Source organism: Gymnodraco acuticeps, unplaced genomic scaffold (assembly GCF_902827175.1).
Source record: "Gymnodraco acuticeps unplaced genomic scaffold, fGymAcu1.1, whole genome shotgun sequence".
Taxonomy (NCBI): Eukaryota; Metazoa; Chordata; class Actinopteri; order Perciformes; family Bathydraconidae; genus Gymnodraco; species Gymnodraco acuticeps.
Genome location: NW_022990396.1, coordinates 130828 through 156228, shown reverse-complemented (window position 1 = coordinate 156228; position 25401 = coordinate 130828). Strand labels below are relative to the sequence as shown.

Below are 25401 nucleotides of genomic sequence, written 5' to 3'. Positions count from 1 at the left end.
CCCGCTGGTCTGTCTTTCTTTTTACTTTAGTTACACAAATATTAGTCTTTGTGTTCTCTGTCTATTAACTAGAAAATAACTCATGGCGTTTTTAATGAAAGGTGATCAGAGTTGCGATTAAAAATGTATTTCTGAGGAGTTTACTTACTGTGGATGTGTATGTACCCTGTCTCTGCATGTCAGTTGGTTTATAACCCTTTTTCTTTCTTGGGACAATTAGAACAATTGTATCTAATTGTGACATGAGTTTCCTTTTCGTCTAAAGTTTCATTTTCCAACCTTAGGGCACAATTTTCCAGTCAATAGTTTTAAATGGTGCCAGTACAGTATAGGGGATAAACTAAATAAACATTTAACATGAATACAACTAAGAATCAGGGTGTCAGCGGGGTCTTAAAAAGTATTAAAAGTTGATAAATCAATTTAGCGAAAATGAAGGCTATTAAAAAGTATTAAAGGGCATTTTCCAAGGCATTACATTTTGTAGCTTGTTTTCAATAAGTATATGAATGGTCCAAAGAGGTTGTATTCTACAGTCTGCCTGAATGTAATCATGGCGTAGGTGTGTAGTGTGATTCTGTGTAGTTTATTTATGGCATCCCGTTGGATTTGACGTCATCTGAACAGGACATCGCACGCTCACTGCTTGATAGCGCGAAGGTCCGTTTACGCCGGTTGTTAAACAACATCGTTATGGGGAAATGCAAGTCTGCGTCCAAATGGTTGGAAGATAAGGAGGAAGGACAATCAATACTGTATATAGTCAATGTGAGGTAAAGTGTGTCGCCAAGGTAACCGGTTAGAACTCCAAGTGGCGATGAGGTCTTAAAATGTATGGAAAGGGTCTTAAAAAAGGTCTTAAAAGGTTTTAAATGTGACTTCAGGATTCCTGCATATACCCTGAAGAAAACAATACATTCTTTCATTATCGAACCAGTAAACGGTCTATTAAAGTGACATAAATCCAATAGTGATGAAACGCCTCCATTGGACTCCTTTGTTTACTTTGGGAACATAATGACATCACTACGTAACACTCACTTTTTAAATCCTGTTTTTATACAATATGAGAATCCACCATGAAACTCTTTGAAGCCAACATATTATTTTATTTCTGCTGGTGATGTGTTTCCCATTTTAAATGTGGCATACATAACCAACGATGGCAGGATGTCACACTGAGATGTATTCAGCAAAGCTTTCAAGGTTTTTGATCCGAAAATCCACTGTTTCAATGTCGGATACTTCACATCAATGAGCAAATCCCTAGTTTTTATTTTGTACCTCAATCTTACACGGGGAAGTGTGCAGAGGTAACAGGCTGGGCTGTAGAGTCCATATTCAAAAGGAGTTGAAGGTCATTGCAGCACGCTGAAGGACACTTGGTTTGGGAAAAGAATGTGTTATGTAAGACAACAGAACAATGTGACATTAAAGAAGAAACCCAGATATTTAGAATGAAACATGTGTCCTCTGTTCAGAGATTTTATTGATAGAAAAACCTGCCTTTCATTAAGCATATTCAGACAGTAGCCTTTACAGCAACATTGAAACACATAAGCACATACTACAGTTTAAAAAAGCAGAAATAAAATCTGAGCTCATAGAAAAATAAGTATAAAGTAGTATAAAATAAAAATACTCAGGTAAAGGTACCTATTGAGTAAATGTACTGTACATCTTGGTGCCAGGGTAACAACCTCCATCTCAACGTCAGCAAAACCAAAGAGCTGATTGTGGATTACAGGAAGCAGCAGAGAGAGGGACACGCCCCCATCGCCATCAATGGGACTACGGTGGAGAGAATCAGCAGCTTCAGGTTCCTCGGTGTCCACACCACTGAGGACCTGACGTGGACTCTTCACACCATCACCAAAAAAGCTTGACTGCGGCTCTTCTTCCTCCGCAGGCTGAGGAGGTTCAACATGGACCCCAGGATACTCTGCAACTTCTACAGGTGCACCATAGAGAGGATCCTGACTGGCTGCATCACGGCCTGGTACGGCAGCTGCACCGCCCTCAATCGTAAGGCTTTACAGAGGGTGGTGAAAACTGCAAAGAACATCACCAGGACGGAGCTGCCATCCATGGAGGACCTTTACTCTCAGCGGCTCAGGAAGAAATCCCTCAGGATTATAAAAGACCCCCATCACCCCAGCCACAAACTGTTCAGTCTGCTGCCGTCTGGCAGGCGCTACCACAGCATCCGGACTAAAAGCACCAGACTCAGGGACAGTTTCATCCCACAGGCAATAAGACTGTTAAACACCTGAACTGTTGAAACAACATCCATAACATTCATCTGCTACTTAGTAATTATTTATGTATTTATCTAATATATCATATTCCAATAACTTGCATATAGACTCTTATTGCACTATTTCTAAAAAAAATTTGTACTTACTATTTACTTGCACTATATTTCTGTTTATCTGTGTTATTGTGTTGCACTGTTGGAGGACCCTGTGACCTAAGATTTTCATCGTCATAACTACACTGCAGCTATGTTCGTATCACAAAATAAAAACCTTGAACCTTACTTTCCACCACTGCCTGTATCTATTGCGAGAGATTTCTTTGAATACTTATCCACATTTAAAGTACTTTGAAGCAGCAAATATTCTATTATGCTTGATTTAATCTTAACTAAGTTTGCGCAAATATATGTGAACCGTAATTATTTCTCTTTCTCGCCATGATGGCACCTTGAACCAAATGTGAAAAGAAAACTCTTAAACAAGAGCCATGAAAAGAGTGTTGAAGAGACGTTTTTCTTTTTTATTAATAATTAAATAGTTCTGTCACTTGAGAAAGATTTTCAGAAGTGGGTCTGTTGTATAAAAGTGTTTAATTTCCACTCAGGTGCCCTTGCGTTTTTCTTTCTCTGCATGCACCGCATTTTTCCTAAAATCCGTACCAATCCCTCCCCTTCATATTCCAGCGTCTTCATTCTTCTCCCTGTATAATAGTGGATTTTCCATGGTGGATTTGTGGTGGGGCTATTTTTGGACTCCCATACATGCACCCCTGTAATCCAATTGTGATAGTGTTCATTTTTAAAGCTTTATTATTGAAATGGCTGAGACCTAATTTTCGGATCCTATCACCACTGAAGACCCCCGTAATCAGCTAATTCAAGTTATTCCAGGCCATTAAGTCATTTGCGGGGATTGGGTCGTGGTCACTGAAGCAGCGAGGGGAATGATCATATCTGCGTTGGATATATATCAAACTTTTGAGTGCATTCATGCTTAAAGTCAATCTATTTGAAAAATGCAGAGACTATTTTCCTACTTTTTGCAGTGTTGGAAGAAGTAGGCTACTCATGTATTTGATTTACGGTGGCCGACAGGTGCAAACATTGCAAAAGAAACAACAAATGAAGAACCATCTTCACCAACTTGACAACACATGAAGCTCAGCACAAGTTCAAACAGGAAGACCTTCTTTACTCATTAATTTACTATTTCCATGTTACTACTCTCTCTCCTCTCAATAAGTGATCGGGGGCGTCACTCCCAATCACTTCAACCTTTTAAATCTGCTCTCCCCTCCGACAGCTGTCCTTTCAGGTGACTCAACGCAACCCTCCTACACCCCTTTTTCACCTCCTGTCCCTCTGAATCCAGGGTCAAGCTAAGCCACTCCCCTTCAGACCGAACCCAACTATCCATTCACCACCACCAGTGTCTAGACCCCGGGGCCGGGGGGTTTCATTGGATCGGTTCTCCCCTCCCGAATGACACTGTCAGAAGAGAGGGAGGAAAAAGAGAGGCTCCGTGCATTTTATTATTATTATATTATATAGAGTCGTTATTCATTTGTTTTAAAGCTCAATACATAACAAAGAAGACCTTTGACCGGCACTTTTATAATTTTGTCCTGAAGATTTAAACTTTAATACACGTTGACTGGCGAAAAACTCCCTCGGCCCCCACCGCGGAGAATAAACAGAAGGGCAACCATGACAACCATGCTTCTTCGTGCTTTTGTGGAGGATGTTACAGCGCCACGTACAGGCTCGGCAATGGCATATTATGTAGGCTACTGCATCCTCCAGCGGTTGGAGCTTAACGGAGTTGTCTCGTGTGGACAGAAACTTTCCGGTGTCTATTGCGTGTGGACGGAAGCCTTTTTTGTGATTGCGATTACGTATGCGTTTTACCGTTATCGTCCTCGTGGGGCCTAGTCTGTTTCTTAATTGTAGGTGTTTGTCAGTATATTCAAAATGACCAGGTTAGCTACGTTAGCTTGCTAGCTTACAGCAGATCTACAACAATATCTGAATGATCACAATTGTAAATAAAGACAATAAGTGTGTGTTGCACCTGTCAGCCACCATATTAAAGGTAGGGTAGGTAAGAATGGAGAAACCAGCTCGAGTGCGCTAGAATTTGAAAGTACGCAGCGGAAAAAAATCTGCCCCTTCCTTCAGACTTCCTTACAGAGCCCCTCCTCGAACACACATGAACGTGCACATGACCAATGAGGGCACGAGATAAGTTTGTGCACAGATGGAAGGCTGACAGGCAGGTAGGCCATCCAGTTATTTTAGCCGGGCCGGCTCAGATGATTGGTCGTGCTTTTTACAGCGCTACAGCTTCCACAGATGACATTTTTTGATGTATTTATTGTCAAAGCATTTCATATATTCATTGCTATCGGGATGTTAAGAGCATTCCATGGAATATAAGACAAAGTGTTTCTGAAGTAAATTACCTACCCCGCCTTTAACTTGAGTAAGAATACAAATACAATTGTCTTCAAATAAACAATTACAAGTAAAAGTCCAAATTTCAGAATTGTATTTATGCAAAAATACAAAAGTATGCGATTTAACCTGTTAAACCCCGAGCCTGTTTTTCAGGTTTCAGGCTCGAAAATGACATTCCCAGAACAAATGACCATATCTTCCCTTCTAAAAGGGGAAAATTAATAATCTTTTTTCTCAAAATAATGATAAACCTGTGAGTTGGATGTAGAAAAGTCAGATTCAATTTAGATGTTTTTTATTTTAAAGAAAATTCAGATTGAACATGGTAAAAAACTGTAAATTATAGTGTCCGTCCAAAAAATATTTTGTACTTATAGTGAAAACTAACCTTGGATGATGGGTTAGTAGACTAAAAGCTTTAGGAATCCAAAGTACAACATATAATAAGTACCCTGTATCAAGATTGATGCAAAACAAGTGATATTTGACCTTTTTAGACAGATTTAGCAAAAAAAACCTCTTCTGGGGCCATTTGGGTGGATTTTCCATATCTCTGGCCCCCCTTGCTCGATTTTGACATGTGACATCTCTTTCTGACTTCAGAGCCAATGGAATCGAGGGGAACTCCCACATAGTCCTTATTTGGTCATGTGTATGTGTGAGACTGCTGCATCGCCGAGACCGGAAGCAGCAGCTAGCTGTGGTGGCTACCATTAGCAGCTAGCATTTATCTTGAGTTCTGTGCCAATGTCTGTTAGCATTTTTCGCTCAGGGGTAATTTAGATGCTTCTTGTGAGACTTGTGTTTTATTTTGGTAAACATGGTTTGTATCGGCAGTTAGCTGAGATTATTTCCGTTAATCTGGTATAATACATTAATAGGTTCTTAAATATTAAGATCCCCTGAGACACAGTATCGTGAAAAAAAGACCCAGGGTCCCCGCCGGCGGGGACCTTCGGGCTTAACAGGTTAAGTAAAAAAAAAGTACAAATTCTTATAATATTATAATAAAATATGTTAGTATCATCAGCTAAATGTACTTCAAGTATATATATAGTATATAGTTTCAAAAGTAAAAGTACTCGTGATGCAGAATGGATCTTTTCACAGCATTATTATTGTTCTTATATTATCCTGTCTTTATAAATGTATACGTATTGTAGTTTGTCAAGAGTGGGCAAAATGTAAATACTGTGTAGAGTACAATACTGCATTAAATCACATTATGTGTTTTTATATAAAAAACACAACCGAGTGCCAAAATAAATGTAGTGGAGTTGAGTTACTTTCAACCACTGCTTTTTTGTAGTGTGTGACCCACAGGAAGTCGTCTGAAAGGCTTTTTAACGACACTGTAAAGCTCTGCTGTTGTGTGTTTTATTTTTGTTCAGATCACCACTTTTGTTCTCGCCACAATGCACGAACACTTTTATGTGTGGCAGTAGAATACTAATGTTCCTGTGAATTGTGTTTCCGTAGCAATGGAGTGCATGTGTAATTATACCTCACACAGATTATCTTCTCTCCAGTGCCTAATCTGTGAATAGAAGTCACACACACACACACTCGTACACACTGTTACATACAGGGCACAAACAACTCTTTTTGACTAGTTGGTTGCCAGGAAACTTCGCCTGAGTCTTTGAGAGTGAGGGATAATAAAATGTGTGTGTGTGTGTGTGTGTGTGTGTGTGTGTGTGTGTGTGTGTGTGTGTGTGTGTGTGTGTGGCTTCTCGCTGGCTTTAGACAACTCCGGACACACAAAGACTCTCCTACGGTCCGGACCCAGGCTCGGCCAGCCTCCACCAATCAGAAGCCGGGGATTTGTTTGAAATGTCATACAATTAGGAAAGGATGTTTTAACACCTCAGAGCTGGGGGAAGTTTTTCCTGGACACCCGTTGTGGGCCGAGAGGGTGAAATTGGTCGTCTTGGTAAGTTTGGATTTTCTTTACTCTCTCTTCAGCTTCAAGATAAGATACGATTTGGTAGTTTGTATCTGTTGTGATATATATATATATCATTTAACTTTATATATATATATACACACACATTGTAATGGAGAAAATATGACAGCATTTTACTCTGAGATATAAAAGTATAAAGTGGCAGATAATGGGAATACTTAAGTAAAGTACAGGTACCATAAAATGATAGTTAAGTACAGTAATTGAGTTAATTAACTTAGTTACTTTCCACCACTGCACATTTACAGATATTAGAGAAGATATTGAGGGTCTAAGGACAGAGGGTGTCGTATTGTCATACTGATATTCTGTACAAACTGTGAAGACCACTGAGACAAATGTAACATTTGTGATATTGGGCTATATAAATAAACATTGATTGATTGATATTGAAGGGCCCTATTACAGTATGCTTTTTGGGGGTTTCTCTTTCCTGTAGTGTCTACTATGGGTTTTTGTGCATGTAAATGGTCTGCAAATGCTAAAATCCCAAATATCCCTCCAGAGGGAGTGTCTCACCCACACTCTCCCCCCTGCCTAAAATGCCTACGTTGTTTACTTCCTGAACATAGTGACATCACTATGTAACATTCACACTTCTATTGGCCTCCAACACATTTGATGTGATCAGATCAGATTTACTCACGACTGTTTCCACTCGGGCTTTAATACAGCTACACCATTGTTTGGTTTCCATGGTAGCGTGTCTCTTTAGTAGCGTGCGCAACTGAAAGTCTGAGAGGGTGTTCAGCATGGTGAGGGAGATAGTCACAGAAAACAGAACAAGAATGGACAACTCTACCCTCTGCTCACTCCTTTCCTGTAAAATAGGTCCAGCCCACACATACAGAATGCAACTACAATAAGCATGTGTAGATGTTCTTTTCATCTTTAAAAGGCAGTTGCCCCACTGCGAGGCTCCGGGCGCTAGCAGTTCTAACATCTCTGGCGATCCCCCCCCCCTCGTGGTGGTTTTGAAATGCTCCCGATTTCTGAGGTCTCAATGTTGGCAAGTATGCAGGCAGATAAATAAAGAGCTTTTTGAACATTAAAGCATGGAGACATGTCACAGTAGAGGCACACAATACTAATATGAACCTGTAATTAGCATAATCTGTCCTCTTTAACATGTATACCTGCAAATTAGTGAAATATCTATAAAGCAACATCTATTTCCTGATTCATAACCTGCTAGTCTGAAGCATTTGTACACACTGAGGGCTGAAAAGATACAGCTACTTGACAGTGATGTTGAGAGGCCAGAAGCCCATCATTGCAGCTTTGTGGACAGTTTGACTGCAGTGGATGATACTTTGTGCAACTTTAATAAACCCTAGACAGAAATCCAGCAGTGACAGTTTGGATAGAGTTGACTGGACGTCAAGGAGATAGCCAGTGTGTTTTATTTGCTAACTGTCTTCAACCTATTGTTTTTTCCCCCCCGTTGGGTAAAGTACACACAACAACACAGCAGTTGCATGTAAATGACAGTAAGCAGCATTTATATTAATACCAGGGTTGGGAGGGTTATTTAAAAAATGTAGTGTAAATTAAGAAATACCGACTTGTTCTGTGACAAGCAGCTGGCATCAGTCTTTATCTGAATATAAACATATCTATTGCTGCATGTCTTACATTTGCTGACACTGTAAATAACGCTAAATCATGACAGGATCCACTGCAGATAATCAGCAGTGTAAAAAAGATAATAGCAGTAGCAAAGCGTTGTTTTGTCCTTTCACTACACACCCTGTCATCTAAATCTCCGCTCAGTTTGATGCCACTTCCAGTGAATTTGTCTCGTAAAGGTTTTTGTCGGGCTGAAAATAAAAAAGGACAGATTGCCGTCCCCCCTTTGTGTTTCCCTTTTGTTCAAAGAAACCTTTTCATCATCTCACTTTTATCTCTCAGACAGGATTTAATCACCACACACACACACACACACACACACACACACACACACACACAAACACACACACACACACACACGACACACACACACGACACACGACACACAACACAGAACCAACAACAACCACAGACACACACACAGACACCCACACCACACACAACACACAGGGGCACTACAACACAAGCACAGCACGACACACACACACACACACACACACACACAACCACACACACACACACACACACACACACACACACACACACACACACACACACACACACACACACACAACACACACACACACACAACACACACACACCACACACACACACACACACACACACCACACACACAACACACACACACACACACACACACACACATTCCTGCTGCTCCTCTACCTGACACCAGTATTTTATTTCACATTACCTGACATAACAGAGACTTGACATGCTTTGGCAACCTGCCTCCTCCTCTTCGGGGGAACTCACTCACCCCTCTTTGAAAGCCACTGAGCTGAGGGGAAATGTATGTTGAAATGAAAAGACCTTATTCAACACAGACATGTTTGGGTAGAGTGAAAAAGAGCCAACAAAAGAGCTGCTGCCGCTGAGCTGCATGATTATGGTGACATGACAACCCGCTGAGAAACAGCTATAGACGGTATAGGAGAGGTATGGGATAACTCCAGCAGGGAACATCTTCTTTCATCGTGTTGCACCTCGAGATGCGGGGAATCTATTATTTTCTATCGAGTCCTTTATTACTGTCCTTGTTTGGTGTGTTGGCGATTGATTGACAGGTCTGAGGTGTAACCATGGGAACGAGGATGGAGGTGGCACAGCTTGAGGAAAGGATGAACATTGAGGACTACAGAAAGCTACAGGGACTGTTCCTGGTGAGGGTTATTATGTCAGTTTTAAAGACTTATATTATGCTCTTATCTATGGTGGCCCACAGGTGCAAACACACAACAACTGTCCAAAACATTTCCATTAGGAGAAGCGCACATACAAATGAAGAAGCATCTTCACTAACTTGACGAAACATGCCCAGCGTTGATCTGCTATAAGCTAACTAGCTTATGTGGCTAATCCTCAACAAGCGCTTTGTTCCAAGCTGTGCACATCACTATGTAGTGTCCCCGTTTCCGTTATATTTTAAGCTTCTTGCATGTTTTAGTATTTGCAGGGTCTCATTTTTGCAGCACTTTTAGTCATCGTTTTTGAAAGTGCAGTCGGTTTCAACTATCGGAAGTGTGTTTGCACCTGTCAGCCACCGTATTTAACTCATGCAGAAAATACTTAAAGGTGGGGTAGGTAAGTTTGAGAAACCGGCTCGAGATACACTTTTTGTTATATTCCATGGAATGCTCTTAACATCCCGATAGCAATGAATATCTTAAGTGCTTTGACAAAAAATCCATAACAATGTCATCTGTGGAAGCCGTAGTACTGTAAAAAGCACAACCAATCATCTGAGCTTACTACATTACCTCAAGGTCTCATATGACATTTTGTACAAACAAGAGAAGAGCTTGTTGTGTTCGAATGCTAACAAGAGTTTTGTATATGATTGTGTGAAGACATCATGCAATATCTCCAGTGGTGAAGTCAAATGTATGTTTAAAATAGAAAGAAATACTGTACTTCATCTCATCCCACCACTAATCGGCTCCTCTCTCCTTCAGGACTCCTCGGGCTCTCCTCGCTCTATGTCCAGAACTGAATTTGTCGATCTGGCTTGGTCATCGGTCGGTCGTGGCTCTAAAGAGGAATACGGCCTCCTGTTTGACAGCGTGGTCTTCACTCAGGAGCACAGCAGCCTCCTTCTGGACGTCCATGCGATAAAGGAAGAGGAACGCGTCGATTGGGGAGGCCTGTCATCCTTTTTGCTACAAGAGCTTTCTGATAAAGTGAAGAACAGCAGAACCAGAAGTGGGCCTCGCTGGAAGCCAGTGCGCACTTTGACCTGTCCGCATCGAGACCCGGTTCAAAAGGTAAGAGGTCACTGATGAGAAGAGTTTGTTACGCTGCAATAGATAAAAAAATGGGCAACATGTGATAACTCTTGTGTTATCTGAAACACATTCAGACAATGACTGACTGGAGAATCCAACGTTTTGCTGACTGGGTGAAAATCCCCATTATTAAACATTGTGCGAGAAAGGTATTAGGGTCTTGCTCATCAAAATGGCCCACCTCTTTTTGAGATAAATGGCTCTGGACTCCTTTAAGTTTAATATCTATCAATTAATATGGAAATGAAGCAGGCCGGTAAAAAGCGCAGACTGCTGTGGATAAAGTGATGGCTCACCACATCCTGAGAATGTCAAAATGTCATAATGTTGTTTTTCAAATGGTTTGAAGGTTTTGACCCCTCTAGCTCGGACCAGTTTTTAAAGAAGTGGGCTCACTTATTGGGCTTAAGGCAAGGCAAGGCAAGGCAAGTTTATTTATATAGCACCTTTCAACACAAGGCAATTCAAAGTGCTTTACAAAAAACGAAAGAAAATGGCATTTAAAATCAGTCATTAAAAGAAAAGATAATAAAATAAACATTAAAAGAAAAAATGCATGGATAAAAGTTACAGTGCAGTTTAAGATGTGAATAGTTCAATTAAAAGCAGCGGCAAAAAGAAAAGTCTTTAGTCTGGATATAGACTTAAAGGACTCTTCATGTTGTGTCAGTAAAGCGTGGCTCAAAAGGAGCAGGGTAGTGCAAAACATATTTAAGGTTGCACTCATTCATATTTGTGTACATAACATGTAATGCCCCTTTCACACCAACGCGGTTCCAGGGCCGGTTTGGAGCTGGAGCTTGAAAAGCACCGGTTTTTCCTGTTCACACCGCAGCGGAGCCGCCTCTAAGCTCCGGAATCCGGTTCTTTTCAAGCACCAAAAAGTTGTCGGTCTAGAAAGCAAGCACCGCACACGTCACGCTTACGTCGGAGGCGGGGGCAGGGGCATCAGTTTTAATGTTATACCATATGCTGCAAAGCTGGGTATTTTGACCTTGGCGCATGCAGAGGCTAACAACATCTAGCTCTAACAACATCTAGCTCTAACGCCATCGAATAGGACGTATATTTACCTTCTTTCTCCTACGGAATCGTCGTTGAAGTTGATGATGATGATGATTGTAAAGAACTTTTGAATGTTGCATGTAACAACTGTAAAGTTGGTAGTAAAGTCGTCCCATTTCTTCCATTTCGTTTCGACAGAGAAAATCCAAAACGAGTAGCGCTTCAATCGGTCATTGTTGTTGTTGTCGATGTGAGGGGTTTCCGTGCGGTTTGGCTTTATGAAGCAGGCACGCAAACGGTTACGTCATGACAGAGCGGGAGCTGAACCGAAGAACCGGTTCCGAACCGGAAAAGCTCTAGCACGGAGCTAGACGGGAAAAGCCTTGGTGTGAAAGGGGCATAATATGGAAGGTGTTGCTTGTAGTGAACCACTTCAGTTGGTGGAGTCTAAAACTGAATTCAAATGAAAGTGAATATTTGACTTTTATGTGTCAGGTGGCTAGAAACACCAAATTAACAATAACATTTTTTTAACATTTTGCCGAGATATTGAAGTCTTTGCTAACATGGTGCAAGCTAAATAGGAATCTACTGCCATTTAAAACAAAATAGACTTTGAGCACAGTGCCATTTTAACTGCGATATAACAATTTATCATTTTGAATGGCATATGCACAATGTCAGGTTTGAGAGATATTTGTATTTATTTATTAAAGCAATAAACAGCAGGCAAACTGTCAGTGCCCCATTTGGTTGATGTGAGAACAAAAGCCGCCCGAAACTCATACCATGCAAACCAATGTTGATTCATATGTAATTAGAACAATTAGAGATAAATACATGACACGCCAATCTGAGAGATCCTATCAAGCCTGCAGTCGGCTGTGGGAACTGACTCTGCAGTAATTACATTGATAGTATATCTCAGCCCTGACCTCTTTTCATTAATAAACCCTTCTTCCATTAAAGATATTCAATGTGTCTTTCTCTCATGCACTCTCAGCTCAAGCCCTTTTACTGCTGCTCTCAGTTCTTTTATTCTCGTAGCTTAGCCAATAAAATGGCATCATTCATTAAGCCTTTTTGTGTAGCACAGAAGAACATGCACTCACTTACACTAAGAGGAAGATTTAAGATGAAGAAGTTATTGAAGTGAAGCAGGAACTTCTTCAAATTGATATATATTTTGAGGCTCTACAATGTTTGGGGTTTCCCCTCTCCTGTAGTGCGTTATTTAGGATTTTGTGCATGTAAATAGTCCAGCCTGTCCTCCTACAAAAAACGACCATATAGGCCGATTGTTCATGCCCTTATTACGACCCAGAGACACGTTTTAAAGTGTATGTTGTTTTGTGTAAGAAACAACATGCTCCCGGCCCGTTCATTGCAAACGCTCCGGAGGGACGTTTATTCACAAATAATCCTAAATTGTGGAATAGTTTGGCCATTAAAATGCTTTTTGATTCGATTTCTGGCGAGAAGTGTATATTGTACTCATAGGCTGCGCGTGAGGACTCAGGTTTGGGAAGGCTAAATAACTTTTTTTTTACCCGACGTTTTTTTTTACCCGACGCTGTCCGCCTCCGGCGTCTATAGAAAAGAGATCAACCAATCAGAGCTCAGTGTGCGGGGTTTAAATCTATCAAGTCATATTACAGGTCAGGATAAAGTTTAAACTGCAGTAGCCTGCAGAGAAGACGCCGATGTGTCGCACTTATCATTCATATCACATCATCAATCAGATCATCGATCATATATATCATACATTTCCGTCATATATTATAAAAACAATATTTCCTTATCTGAGTCAGCTTCTCGAGCCTTAGGCTACATTGTCACACATACTGTATGCAGAAGTATTATTTTAAGCAACACATTAAGTTGACGAAACACTCACATGTAATTAAAGTCAGATCCACTCGTGTCTTATATGGGGCAGTGATATCATAAAACTGCTGTACGCATTGATTCAAACACTGTAGTTTATTTATTTTTTAACAAGTTGTTATATATTCACCTTGCAGGTGCAACTATGTGGCTTGTATCCTGGATTATACGTTTAAGTCATGGATGTTTAAAGTTAATATTTGTCTAATATTAGTTTACTTTTCATTAATGAAGTATGACGCTGTCCCTGTTTGTGATTGGTCAAATGTAGCTAACCCCGCCCCTTTTACGTGAACGCGCTCTCAGCTGGAGAGAGAAACCCTGGCTTGATTTACCGAGTTGATCAGCGTCGTAGGACCGCTTAGCGAGATCTCGATTGTTAGGGTTAGTTAAGATAACTCAAACATATCCAGGGTCTGTTGAACTAGCTTCGTAGTACAGGGCACATGTGGCTGCATAGCAGCGTTAATGTCAAAGACACAAACATTATAGGCTACATTATATTTTTTATTTTATCAGGATGCAGTGACACAAATATTTGGGAAGGCTCAGCCTTCCCTAGCCTACAGTACCCGCCGCCCCTGATTGTACTCTTAGAATCCACGTCCAGTCGATGTGTAGGATCTATAGTTTGATAGATATTACGAAGATGATTTGAGGTCTCGCCAGGATAACGTGTATGCAGCTTCCATGTAAAGTTAGCGTGGGTGAAAACAGTTTTTCCGGTCTCGAAGTTTTCATAATAAAACCGGATATATTCCCCTCACTGTCAAATGATTACACAGTGATATCTGCATTACTCATCCACTAAAAAGCATCAGTTTATCCTTGTTAATTACACAATATTGATTGGTTTAAATTGTGTAGAATGCTTTTGTGTTTTTAACCTTTGATTCAGAGAAACAAATAGTTTTTTCGGAGTTAAGACACTACACTACCCACAATCCCCAGCTATCGTTTGGGACTACAACATCCGCCTTGCTTTACAAACCCCGTGATTAGTCATCAAGCCCTGTGATTGGATATGGGAGTGGCAGTGCGACAAGGTTACGCTGAGCGTCAAACAGCTTTATGAAATGGAGGAATGAAACCATGGCAGACTTTCCAAAATTGGAATTGGACGGGTCCAGTGCAGACCCCCCCCCCCCCCCCCCCCAGAACTACACATGCTATTTCCCACAATTAGAAGTTGCCAGTATTAAACTGTGTACACCCTGGAGTTTAGGGGATACGAAACACAGTGGTGTTATCAAATTTAAAACATATAATTAATAAATGGGTGAATTAATATACCCACATGACACCTAAGGTCAGAAGAGCTTTATTTAACAGCTGGTCTTATGTCTGTGACCCCTCCTGTTGTTCATTGATAAGCCTGAAACATGCACTTGTCAAGGTTCAGAGGCACATTTTGCAAATATGGCAGTAGCCATCGATCATCTTAAGATAAGATAAGATATACTTTATTGATCCCAAGTTGGGAAATGTTTTTGTTTCAGCAGCATGTACTACTTTGTTCTACTCCACTACAATTCAGAGGTTAACCTGGTATTTTTACTCCACTACATGTATTTTAGTTACTTTGCAGATTCTGATTAATGATGTGAAATATAAACAACCCTTAAATCAGACTTTAGTTACACCTGAGTCAAATTCAGGGAAGGTGATTGTCAAGTGCCAAAATAAACTATGCAATATATTAGACGTTAAGTAGGCTACTTTATCAGACTTCATATTTATCTGTGGATAACCACAACGTTTTTTTCTTATTCAAAAGAAGACCTTAACTTAAAGTATTCTTTAATGTTTAAATAAAGCCTTAGTTTGTCTGTTTTGCACATCCTCCTGTTAATATCTTTGGATGTCCTGCACTAAACTGTTTTATTGTAGAGATCATTACAGTATCTTCTTGATATTTTCTATTCTATATTTCTATCATGCCTTCTACTTCCCCCCAATTTTGTGGCTACTCGTAATATTCAAATGTTTTCATGAACAAAATGCAATAACGTGCTTTAACCACTAGGCGGTGCGGGTTAAAAAAAATTGTGGTGTAGTTAATACAACATAATAATATCAAACATAATATGACTATTAACTTTATTGTGAAATTAAAACAGAACGGTAAAGGAAAATACAGTTTCAGTCTCTCGATTTGAAGCTTATGCATTGTACCATGAACCTGTATAGACCTGTAACAGTCAACTGCATGAGGAGTTGGAAAGGTAGTACATAATATCTTTAAAAACTACAAAAAAATCCCTTTCTATCAGCTGTGCACCGTTATGGTGTAAATATAGGCTATCTACCCAGGGCCGCCCCTGGCCAACTTGGGGCCCCAAGCGACATTGTGAGATGAGGCCCCCCCCCAACCGACAGTTGTTTTTGGAAACAAAGTAGGCTACTTTGCAAATATAATTCCTGTTTATTATTATTATCAACACAGTTACTTTTTTATACAGTGAGGTAAATGGTAAATGTGCATGTATGTCATGCGTTTACAGGTGAATACGTCTGCATTTCCTGCCAAATACTAGCCTCAAAAAGATTAAAATATAATGAATGCAAATAAACTACTTCTACTAATAATAATCATAATCAATTCAATAATATAAATACTATATTATTTTATTATAATATAGTTGTAATATAGTCAAGACAAAACATGCTTATGACAACTGATATTTCTTAAATCTGTATTCAAATGTAGTTCCCTCTGTCAGCAATGTATCAACAACTACACACACATTTCTATCAGTATTTCTCTGTGTTGTGGTTGACATGATGATGACTGTTAGGAGTTAAGGGGAGAGGCTGAGCATCACCATGAAATGTGCAAATTGACATAAAAATGAATAAAAGGGGAAAAATGCTCCATGTTTTTTAGGCTGCAAACTTTAACTGTTATGTAAGCCAACTAGACAGACAGTGTATCACTCTTCCTCCTGTACATCAGCAGATAAAAGGCATAACATACTTGAATGAATGGTAAATAAAGAATGCTGGAAATAACTGCATCTCCATTAGCCTATATGCTATGCAGAGACTGCCTTCTTCATGTCGTGAATTGCAGCTGATGTTTTAATAGGGCAATTGGCAATTTGATTTATACAACATTCGCAAGTTGTACATTTGACTCATACAATAACCCACCTTCGAGTGATGCTCTAGTTTCTTCATGTTTTGTTTTTTCCCCTCTTGCTTGCGCCGGACTGAAACTGTCTTTTCACCGACATCTCTTCACCTGCACTAGTGGCCGTATCAAAGTCGTGATTGGTCAGATGTCGATTCATTGCAACGGTGTCGGGTTACAGACGTGCTCCCCTTGTCTCACCTCTCACTCTCGCGGGGGGTGCACGGAGAACTGAGCGGAGAACTGCGCACAGCAGCTGAGGCCCTCTGGGCGGGGCCCCCTGCGCAAGGCGGGGCCCCATGCAGCCTGCGTGATTGGCCTGTAGGGAGGGGCGGCCCTGTATCTACCAATTGGATCAAATATAAAAGTCAGCCGAATTAGTGTTGATACTGCAAGGAGACGTATTGTGTGAAAATAAATGGAAGATGTTGTTTAATTGCTGATATATTTATGATCCACGTCACTTATTCAGTTTTGGCGGAATTTCTTACAGTTTGTCAAAAGGTCTTCTGATCAGGGCTCTATAAATAAATATCTACGGCAGATATGTAATATTTAATGCAGCCGAACCGTGTATTACAATGCCGTTATGTGATGACTTTCAAAGAGAAAAGCAAGAACACTCGGAATAAAGTATTATTTATTTTATTTAAAAAAAATGTTTTTCCGATTTCATATCATATAAACACCATCTCCCAACATGCATTGCGGCTAAAACAATCGATGTTTTAGCCTATCAAAACCTCTGAAAAAAGAAAGGTGTCTCTCAGAATCGAAAGAGAAAAACCTATGGGAAAAACACAAAAGCATTGTACACAATTTAAACCAATACATGTCGTATAATTAACAAGGATAAACTGATGTTTTTTAGTTGATGAGTACTGCAGATATCACTGTTAAATCATTTGATCATTGGGAAAACGTAGAGACCGGAAATACTGTTTTCAACCCGTAACTTTACATGGAGGCTGCCGCATACCTCAAATCATCTTCGTAATATCTATCAAACTATAGATCCTACATATCGACTGGACGTGGATTCTAAAAGTACAATATACACTTCTCGCTAGAAATCTAATCAAAAAGCGTTTTAATGCCCAAACTATCCTACAATTTAGGATTTTACAGAGAGGGTTATTTGTGAATAAACGACCATTTGTAACGTTTGCATTCAACGGGAGCACTAGAGGGCGAAAACTTTAAAACGTAATTATAGGACGTATTAAGCGCTTGAAAAAACGACACCTTTGGTCGTAATAAGGGCCTGAACAATCGGCCCATTTGGTCGTATGAGTTGGAGGACTTGTTAAAATAGTCTGAAAACACTAAAATCTCACCCGATGCTGTTGTTTTGCAATGTCTCTCCAGGTGTTGTACCTGCACAGTTTAGGTCAGTATCTGACTGTGAGTAAAGGAGGAACTGTGTGTCTGCGGGACAGAGAGGACATGTCCCTTCTGCACACACATCGACTGCAAAACAGCACGGTCACACCCAAAGACCTCTGGGTAACGGACATGGTGCTGCTGCACAACGTACACAAGGTGACTTTCACTCGTGATCACTTGGTACAAACACTTCCTGTTTTCCTGGTTATGTTGTGACATAGTTTAAACAACGGTTTTGGTAAGAATTGAATAACATAAGTTATTGATAAGTAGTCTGTAGTAGTTACTGGGGCAGATATTGTACGGTACAGACGCAAACAAGCATTCCTCTCAATCAATGAATTATTGATCAGTGGTTTTGGTTAATGGCATTGCAGACATGAAGCCACTGCATAATGCTTAGAGAAATACACAATCAGTAATAAGACCATCAATTATTGAACATATTTCACTAGCAATTCTTTATCCCGCAGATTTGCTGGTGACAGAAATAATTTAGTTGCATAACCCACATGAAGACCTTCCAGTTTTGCATGAATAATTAGTCAGAGGAATTGCTATTTTATATATCTATTGATACATTTATTTGCTGTTTTTCCTAATGTATCTTTGTTTCCAATACATTTTTTAGATAGCTGTGTCTTTCACAAGTAAGGAAGTTTGTTTCTATGACATTCTGTCACACCAGGACTTCAGGTGCAAGTATAAACTCCAGGTGACTATACCCTGATGTTTCTGTTGGTTTGCGCAGTTTCTACCGTTGTATCACACTTTGGATATTGATTATCCAAAGTGTATATACCTGAGAAAAGTGTGTATTGACACGAAATAAAAATAATTGCACACACATTTCTTCTCTTCTCGAGGGTTTGATTTTTACTCCCTGGTGTTTGGATTACTGGGTGGATCCCTCTGACCCGGACCAGGCCGTCCTCACCATAGGAGACATCGGAGGACAGGTAATACACGGAATAATAAACGGTGGACCAACCACAACAGAGCAGATAGTCCGTTATTCCATAAGTGTGTGTGTGTGTGTGTGTGTGTGTGTGTATGTGTGTGTTCCCAGGTCAGTGCTTTATATTTCACCTCAGCTCAGATCTCTTTGTTTGAGAGACTTAATGTGAGGATGGACTCAGATTCAGCAGACATCATCCAATGGGACGAGCTGGTGAGAGGAAAGCATCGCTCCTGTTACACTGTGACACACCGAGCACACACACCTGCCTGGGTCAGGAAAGGTAAGAACACACACTAACACACACACATATATATATAAAGAAACATCTCTTTAATGAGCCAGATCAACTTGGTCAAATGCACATAAGAATATCGTGAAGTTTATAATACAAGCATTTACTTGTATTTCTCATCTCGTTCCAAAATGGTGGGCAAGCTCCGCATGGATTTAAGAGCAGCAAAATGTCTACAAATCTTCGCCGCAAACTGAAAACCCACCTGTTTCTCTAGTACCTTGGCCCTTAATAAAAAAGAAAATAAATATCACTTAGCCCATTTGATACCAATCACTTGAACTTTGGGCTATTTAAAGTGAATACATATGCATTTTTGTTGTTGTTCTGGGTTTGTATATTTATGTTTTATTGCACTATTGTAAATCGCTTTCGATAAGGCGTCAGTTAAATGAAATGCAATGTAACGCAACATGCCAAAATATCCTAAAGTCTGGGTTTCAAAATGAGTTTCATGCCGGCTAAAGGAACCCTAAACCCTACCCTTTTATTTTCAATTAGTTAGCGCGGCACTCTTTTGGGGCCTCGGGTCAAAATACGTTTTAATTCGTGGGACAGAATGAAAGCAAGGATACAAAATCATTGGGTCAGACGAAGGAGAACCGACTCTGGGCATCACAAACTCTCACCTTCACACCTGGGAGGAGAGCCACTGATCGCTTGCATTTTTTTTTCAGTATCTCTCACAAGAGGCTTATGCAACAGCATGAAAACGCTTGGGAGGGACGCACAGACACACATGCAGAGTCCTGAGTCATCCACTTTATAGTCTTGCATAGCCAGGCTTTCGACTATTGGCATAAAGTCACAGGCTGGAGGTCATGCCTCCTGAGACTCGAACGCCGTCGCTTTAGTTGTATCTGGATTGCATCATTCGCACGCAGCCCCTCTGAACAGTTATTGGGCTGTTTTATAATGACTCAGCGCTCTGAGACTAGCTTGGCTGAGAGCGGGGATCCTGATCAAAGGAGGGGAAAACACCTTTAAATAAGCACGACAAATGGGGAAACAAAGGGAAAACAATAAAAGGGGGAAACAGAGGAGACAGTGCCAGAACATTAAAAAGCACTGCTTAATTGAAATTTGCAGTCTGCTGTGTGTGTTTGGGTAGGGGAATGAGGGAGTTTGTGTGATTGTATGTGTGTGTTGGAATACCTCTGGGTGCTGGTGCAGTTCTTTTGAAGTTGTCCGCCCTGTAGTAGGCTGTGTACTATTAGACATAGCTGGTTATTTAGACCTCACAGGCTCACAGGCCACCAGAGAGAAAGTGGGGGGAAGGAAACAGAGAGGAAATTAGGAGGAAATTGGGACAGACACAGATCCGTAAAGATAAGGAAGTAGAGCTCTGAATGTGTGTCTGTGAAAGAGAAAGACATTAACATCCACAGATGTCGTAACCAAAGAAATTATCCCCAAGGACAGGATTTTAAAGCGTAGTCTCAGGAGGCGGTTTGGTAGGCAATGGATTGCATGCTTTTTGCAGATGATGTCCTTCTTATATAGCGTCATCGGTCTGCAACCTTCAGCTCTCATTGGATCGGTTCACAGCCAAGTCTGAAGCGGACGGGATGAGGATCAGCACCTCCTAATCTCTGAGCAGTGGCGAGCCGTGACTTTTATACCTAGGCCCTCTGACCCCCCCCCTTCCCTCGGAAAAAAAAGAAGAGATATTACGTCTCAACATAGACTTCAGCGGAATATCAAAACAGCGGTCCGGGGTGCAAAACGCATCAATGACAGCGACCCTCTACCACACAAAACAACACCATTTATATAAACACCTATCATGACAGGGCACCCACAGCCAAGTAGCAATTACAAATGAATTAAGTCGGCACGGCGGCCCGCATTGAAAATGACTTAGGCCTACCTTTGATGATCAAATCACTGAAACACAAAGTCCATCCTCCTGTCCTTTTGGATGAAGCACTTGCGGGTCATTCAGCTGATCCTTTGCCACTCCAGTTTATCATTGTAACTCAATCTTGAAAATGACTCGGTTAATAATTTCGCAACGATGTCATCACTATCACTGAAGTGAGCCATCATGAACGAATTTATGCTAATTATAAATCTATCGATCATAAATCTATCGATTAGATTTATGATTCAAAAATAATAAAAGTAGGGTAGACATGTGGATATTATCCGGCTGAACAAAACGTGCATTTATCTAACAGGTTCGTTTTCCACAGACCTTATTTCCAGCTATTTTCCAAAACCCGCTTTCTGTCGAGGGAATCCGAGCGAAGCTTACTTCCGGGTTTTAGGACGCGTCACTGCACCTCTTGCATAGACCAGAGCCGTATAATAGAAGAGTTATGACATCTCCGTTCACTCCAATGGACCACTTTTTTACAGCAATGGCGGATCGTGGAGCCTCTCAATCGTTCCCCGGAAGTTAGCGCCAAGGCTAGCAGAGCGGTAGAGTTGCAGCATAATAACCGTTCGTGACGGACTTTTAAAGGTAAGAAGAAGTTTAAAGATTTATATTGCGGATATTATCAGTACATCTGATTCAAATGAACATGTGTATTAAAGGATGTCAGTGGATTATCCCTAAATCAGTAGATTTAGGGAACGTTTACAGATAACAGATCAAGCTAGGATACCGAAGCAAGTTAGCAACAGACGTTGAACAACCTTTTAATTGTAAATTCCGTTCTCTTAATGTCATTTGGTCCAACGTTGTTGAATTAGAGAAGAGGGGCTTCTAAACGGGATTGTATGCGGGGGTGGAGGGAGTTAAATATTAGATAAATATAACTTTGGTGCGTGTAAGAGTGAGTGTTTTTAGCAGAGCCATATTGTGTCCTTGTGATTATGTTGATTATTACCTGCCTGTATAATGTTGCAGCTCAGCTGATTTTGGATTGATGGCAAAGGGAGAGGGACTTGAGTGAGTGTGAAAACACAAGGTAAGTTTAATACTACTGTTTTATATAAGTAAGCATACTAAACATGTATTCTATCACTGTATTATATAAGTAATCTTGTTAGTAACCTACTGAGGGGCAGTGATGTTACAGGTGGAGGAGCAAGACTGCAAACTCACAAGACAGAGAAATCAAAGTTTCTTCTCCAGAGATGAGGTTGATTTCACTTCAATTTTTTATTTCATATTTTCTAAAGATGTGGAAATGGCAACAAAAAAACACGTGAGAGCTGTAACCAAGACAACTGTAACAACAGGAGTAGACAGCCACCAAGGTTATTCAAGTCCCTCTCTTACTCCATTTTGCCAACCCAAACTTCCAGGTACATGACGGGACACCTTGCTTGTTTTTGTTGTTTGCGCTCCTCTGGCAGGTGGAGGGCAGTGATCCCTTCCCTTCTTCCCTCAATCTTTGAGACTAATGTAAGTAGAAGACATGGCACTGTAAATGTTCGAACATTAAAAATATTATACCACTTAAAAATAAGAAATATTACTTTTGTTACTAAGAGTTCATACTTATTATACCTGTGTCACCTTTCACACTATAGCTGTGATCATGAGCTATGGGCTTTGTAGATACAGGTCCCGGGGTGAATCGTGGTGCAGGGGCCCTTCTCTTTTTGACCACAGGGCGATGCACGAAGATGGTGGGTATAGCCTCTGCTCTCAGCCTAGTCTTGCCCTTTTGTGTCTTGACAAACTGGTCTGCATCAAAATGTGCCTGCGGAGTGACTTGAGGTTACTTCACACACAGAACAACTCAGTTTTGTCTGCCCACATACATATTCCATAGTGGTTGAATACACAGTATTAAGAAACACTTTATACTTACTGGACATGTTATACTCATTACATACTGTATATACAATATGACCAAGAATGTGAGACAACTTTATAGAAATTCATATCACATCTGTTACTGATGCCATTTGTCATACTTTGTTAAACTCACAAATAATAAAGTTCCATAACTTCAGTTGGGAACAAAGACCACACCTTATCTCCCCAAGGCAATTTCCCATCCAATAGGTGTGCTATATAGGTGTGTATAACCCTTTCTCCTGTCTGTTACTCCCTCTTTCAGCACAAGAACCAGAGGGGGATTCAATGGAGCCTGAATACCTGCACTGAGACCCTCACCCTGCACCCTGAGTCTCAACTCTGTGTTTTTCAAGTCTTTCCCTGTTTTTTGTATTAAACAAAACATTAAGCTTTCCCAATGGTGGGGTTTTCGTTTTGTGAAAAAGTGCAAATGCAGTGTTTGTATATAAATCACATATTTTGTTGCTGTTGGTCGTGAAATTGCTCCTGCTTCCTCCGCTCTGTGTCAGTGGGGAAGCCGTACATTCGTACTCCTTTCTCTGAGCGATTGGAGCATCAGGCAGCACAGCAAACCATGGTGGCGACTAGGAGGCAGCACAGCACACCAGGACAACACGGAGGAAAAGGCACAGACAAACTGCATGATATGCTATTCAATGTTTATTGAATTCCATGTATTTGCAATGGATGTTCCTAAAACAACACATTTAACATCATCATCATCATGCTGCAAACTGTGAACCTGGGGGCTGTGTTGTCTGGAACCTTGTGTTCCTGGTAGGGTTTCCCATGGCAAATTGGTCTCAGGCAAGGGGCCAGACTAAGATTGGTTCAAAAGACCTCATGAAAGACGATACAAGAAGTGAGGATACCCGGCCCGGAGGAAGCCCGGGGTCCCCTTCTGGAGCCAGGCCCAGAAGGAGGACTCGTCGGCGAGCGTCTGGTGGCCGGGCTTGCCACGGAGCCCGGCCGGGCCCAGCCCGAAAAGGCAACGTGGGCAACACCTCCGCTTCTCCGTCCCGCGGGCCCACCACCTACGGGAAACATCAATGGGGTCGGGTGCGCTGCCAGAAGGGTGGCAGTGAAAGCGGAGGGTCTCGACGGACCAGACCCGGGCGACAGAAGCTGGCTTTGGGGACGTGGAACGTCACCTCTCTGGGGGGGAAGGAGCCGGAGCTTGTGCGGGAGGTGGAGCATTACCAGTTGGATCTGGTTGGGCTCACCTCTACGCACAGCGTCGGCTCTGGAACCTTACTTCTGGATAGGGGTTGGACTCTATTCTTCTCCGGAGTTGCTCAAGGTGTGAGGCGCCGGGCGGGTGTGGGGATACTCACAAGTCCCCGGTTAGGTGCTTCGTTGTTGGAGTTTACCCCAGTGGACGAGAGGGTCGCCTCCCTACGCCTGCGGGTTATGGGGGGGAAAACTCTGACTGTTGTGTGTGCTTATGCACCCAACAGCAGTTCAGAGTATACGGCCTTCTTGGAGACCCTGGAAAGAGTCCTGTATGGGGCTCCTGAAGGGGACTCTTTAATCTTGCTGGGAGACTTCAACGCACATGTGGGCAATGATGGAGACACTTGGAGGGGCGTGATTGGGAGGAACGGCCCCCCTGATCTGAACCGGAGTGGTGGTTTGTTACTGGACTTCTGTGCTAGTCATGGATTGGCCATAACAAACACCATGTTCGAACATAAGGATGCTCATAAGTGTACGTGGTACCAGAGCACCCTAGGCAGAAGGTCCATGATCGATTTCGTTATCGTATCATCGGACCTGAGGCCGTATGTTTTGGACACTCGGGTAAAGAGAGGGGCGGAGTTGTCAACTGATCACCATCTGGTGGTGAGTTGGGTCGAGTGGCGGGGGAAGCCTCTGGATAGACCTGGTAAGCCCAAACGTGTAGTTCGGGTGAACTGGGAACGTCTGGAGGAGGCCCAAGTTCAGGAGGCCTTCAACTCACACCTCCGGCGGAGCTTTTCGGGCATTCCTGTGGAGGTTGGGGACATTGAACCAGAGTGGTCGGTGTTCAAAGCCTCTATTGCCGAAGCCGCGGCGGGGAGCTGTGGTCTCAAGGTCCTAGGTGCCTCAAGGGGCGGTAACCCTCGAACCTCCTGGTGGACACCGGTGGTCAGGGAAGCCGTCCGACTGAAGAAGGAGGCCTTCAGGGATTTGTTATCCCGGGGGACTCCCGAGGCAGTTGCAAGGTACCGACAGGCCCGAAGGGCAGCAGCCTCATCCGTGGCCGAGGCAAAGCAGCGGGTGTGGGAGAAGTTCGGAGAAGACATGGAGAAGGACTTTCGGGCGGCACCAAAGTTGTTCTGGAAAACTGTCCGACACCTCAGGAGGGGGAAGCAGGGAACCATCC

General features: G+C 41.7%; 1 protein-coding gene across 1 annotated transcript in view; it reads left to right on the top strand.

Moving 5' to 3' along the window:
* Positions 1 to 6581: 6581 nt before the first annotated feature.
* The window catches only part of LOC117551623 (WD repeat-containing protein 49-like), a 53186-nt gene continuing 34366 nt past the window's right edge, over positions 6582 to 25401 (top strand). The window contains 7 exon segments of the mRNA XM_034224558.1: positions 6582 to 6647; positions 9395 to 9490; positions 10283 to 10591; positions 18006 to 18179; positions 18655 to 18738; positions 18890 to 18982; positions 19093 to 19264. Of these exon segments, the coding sequence (XP_034080449.1) occupies positions 9410 to 9490; positions 10283 to 10591; positions 18006 to 18179; positions 18655 to 18738; positions 18890 to 18982; positions 19093 to 19264 (913 nt within the window). The 5' untranslated portion in view covers positions 6582 to 6647; positions 9395 to 9409.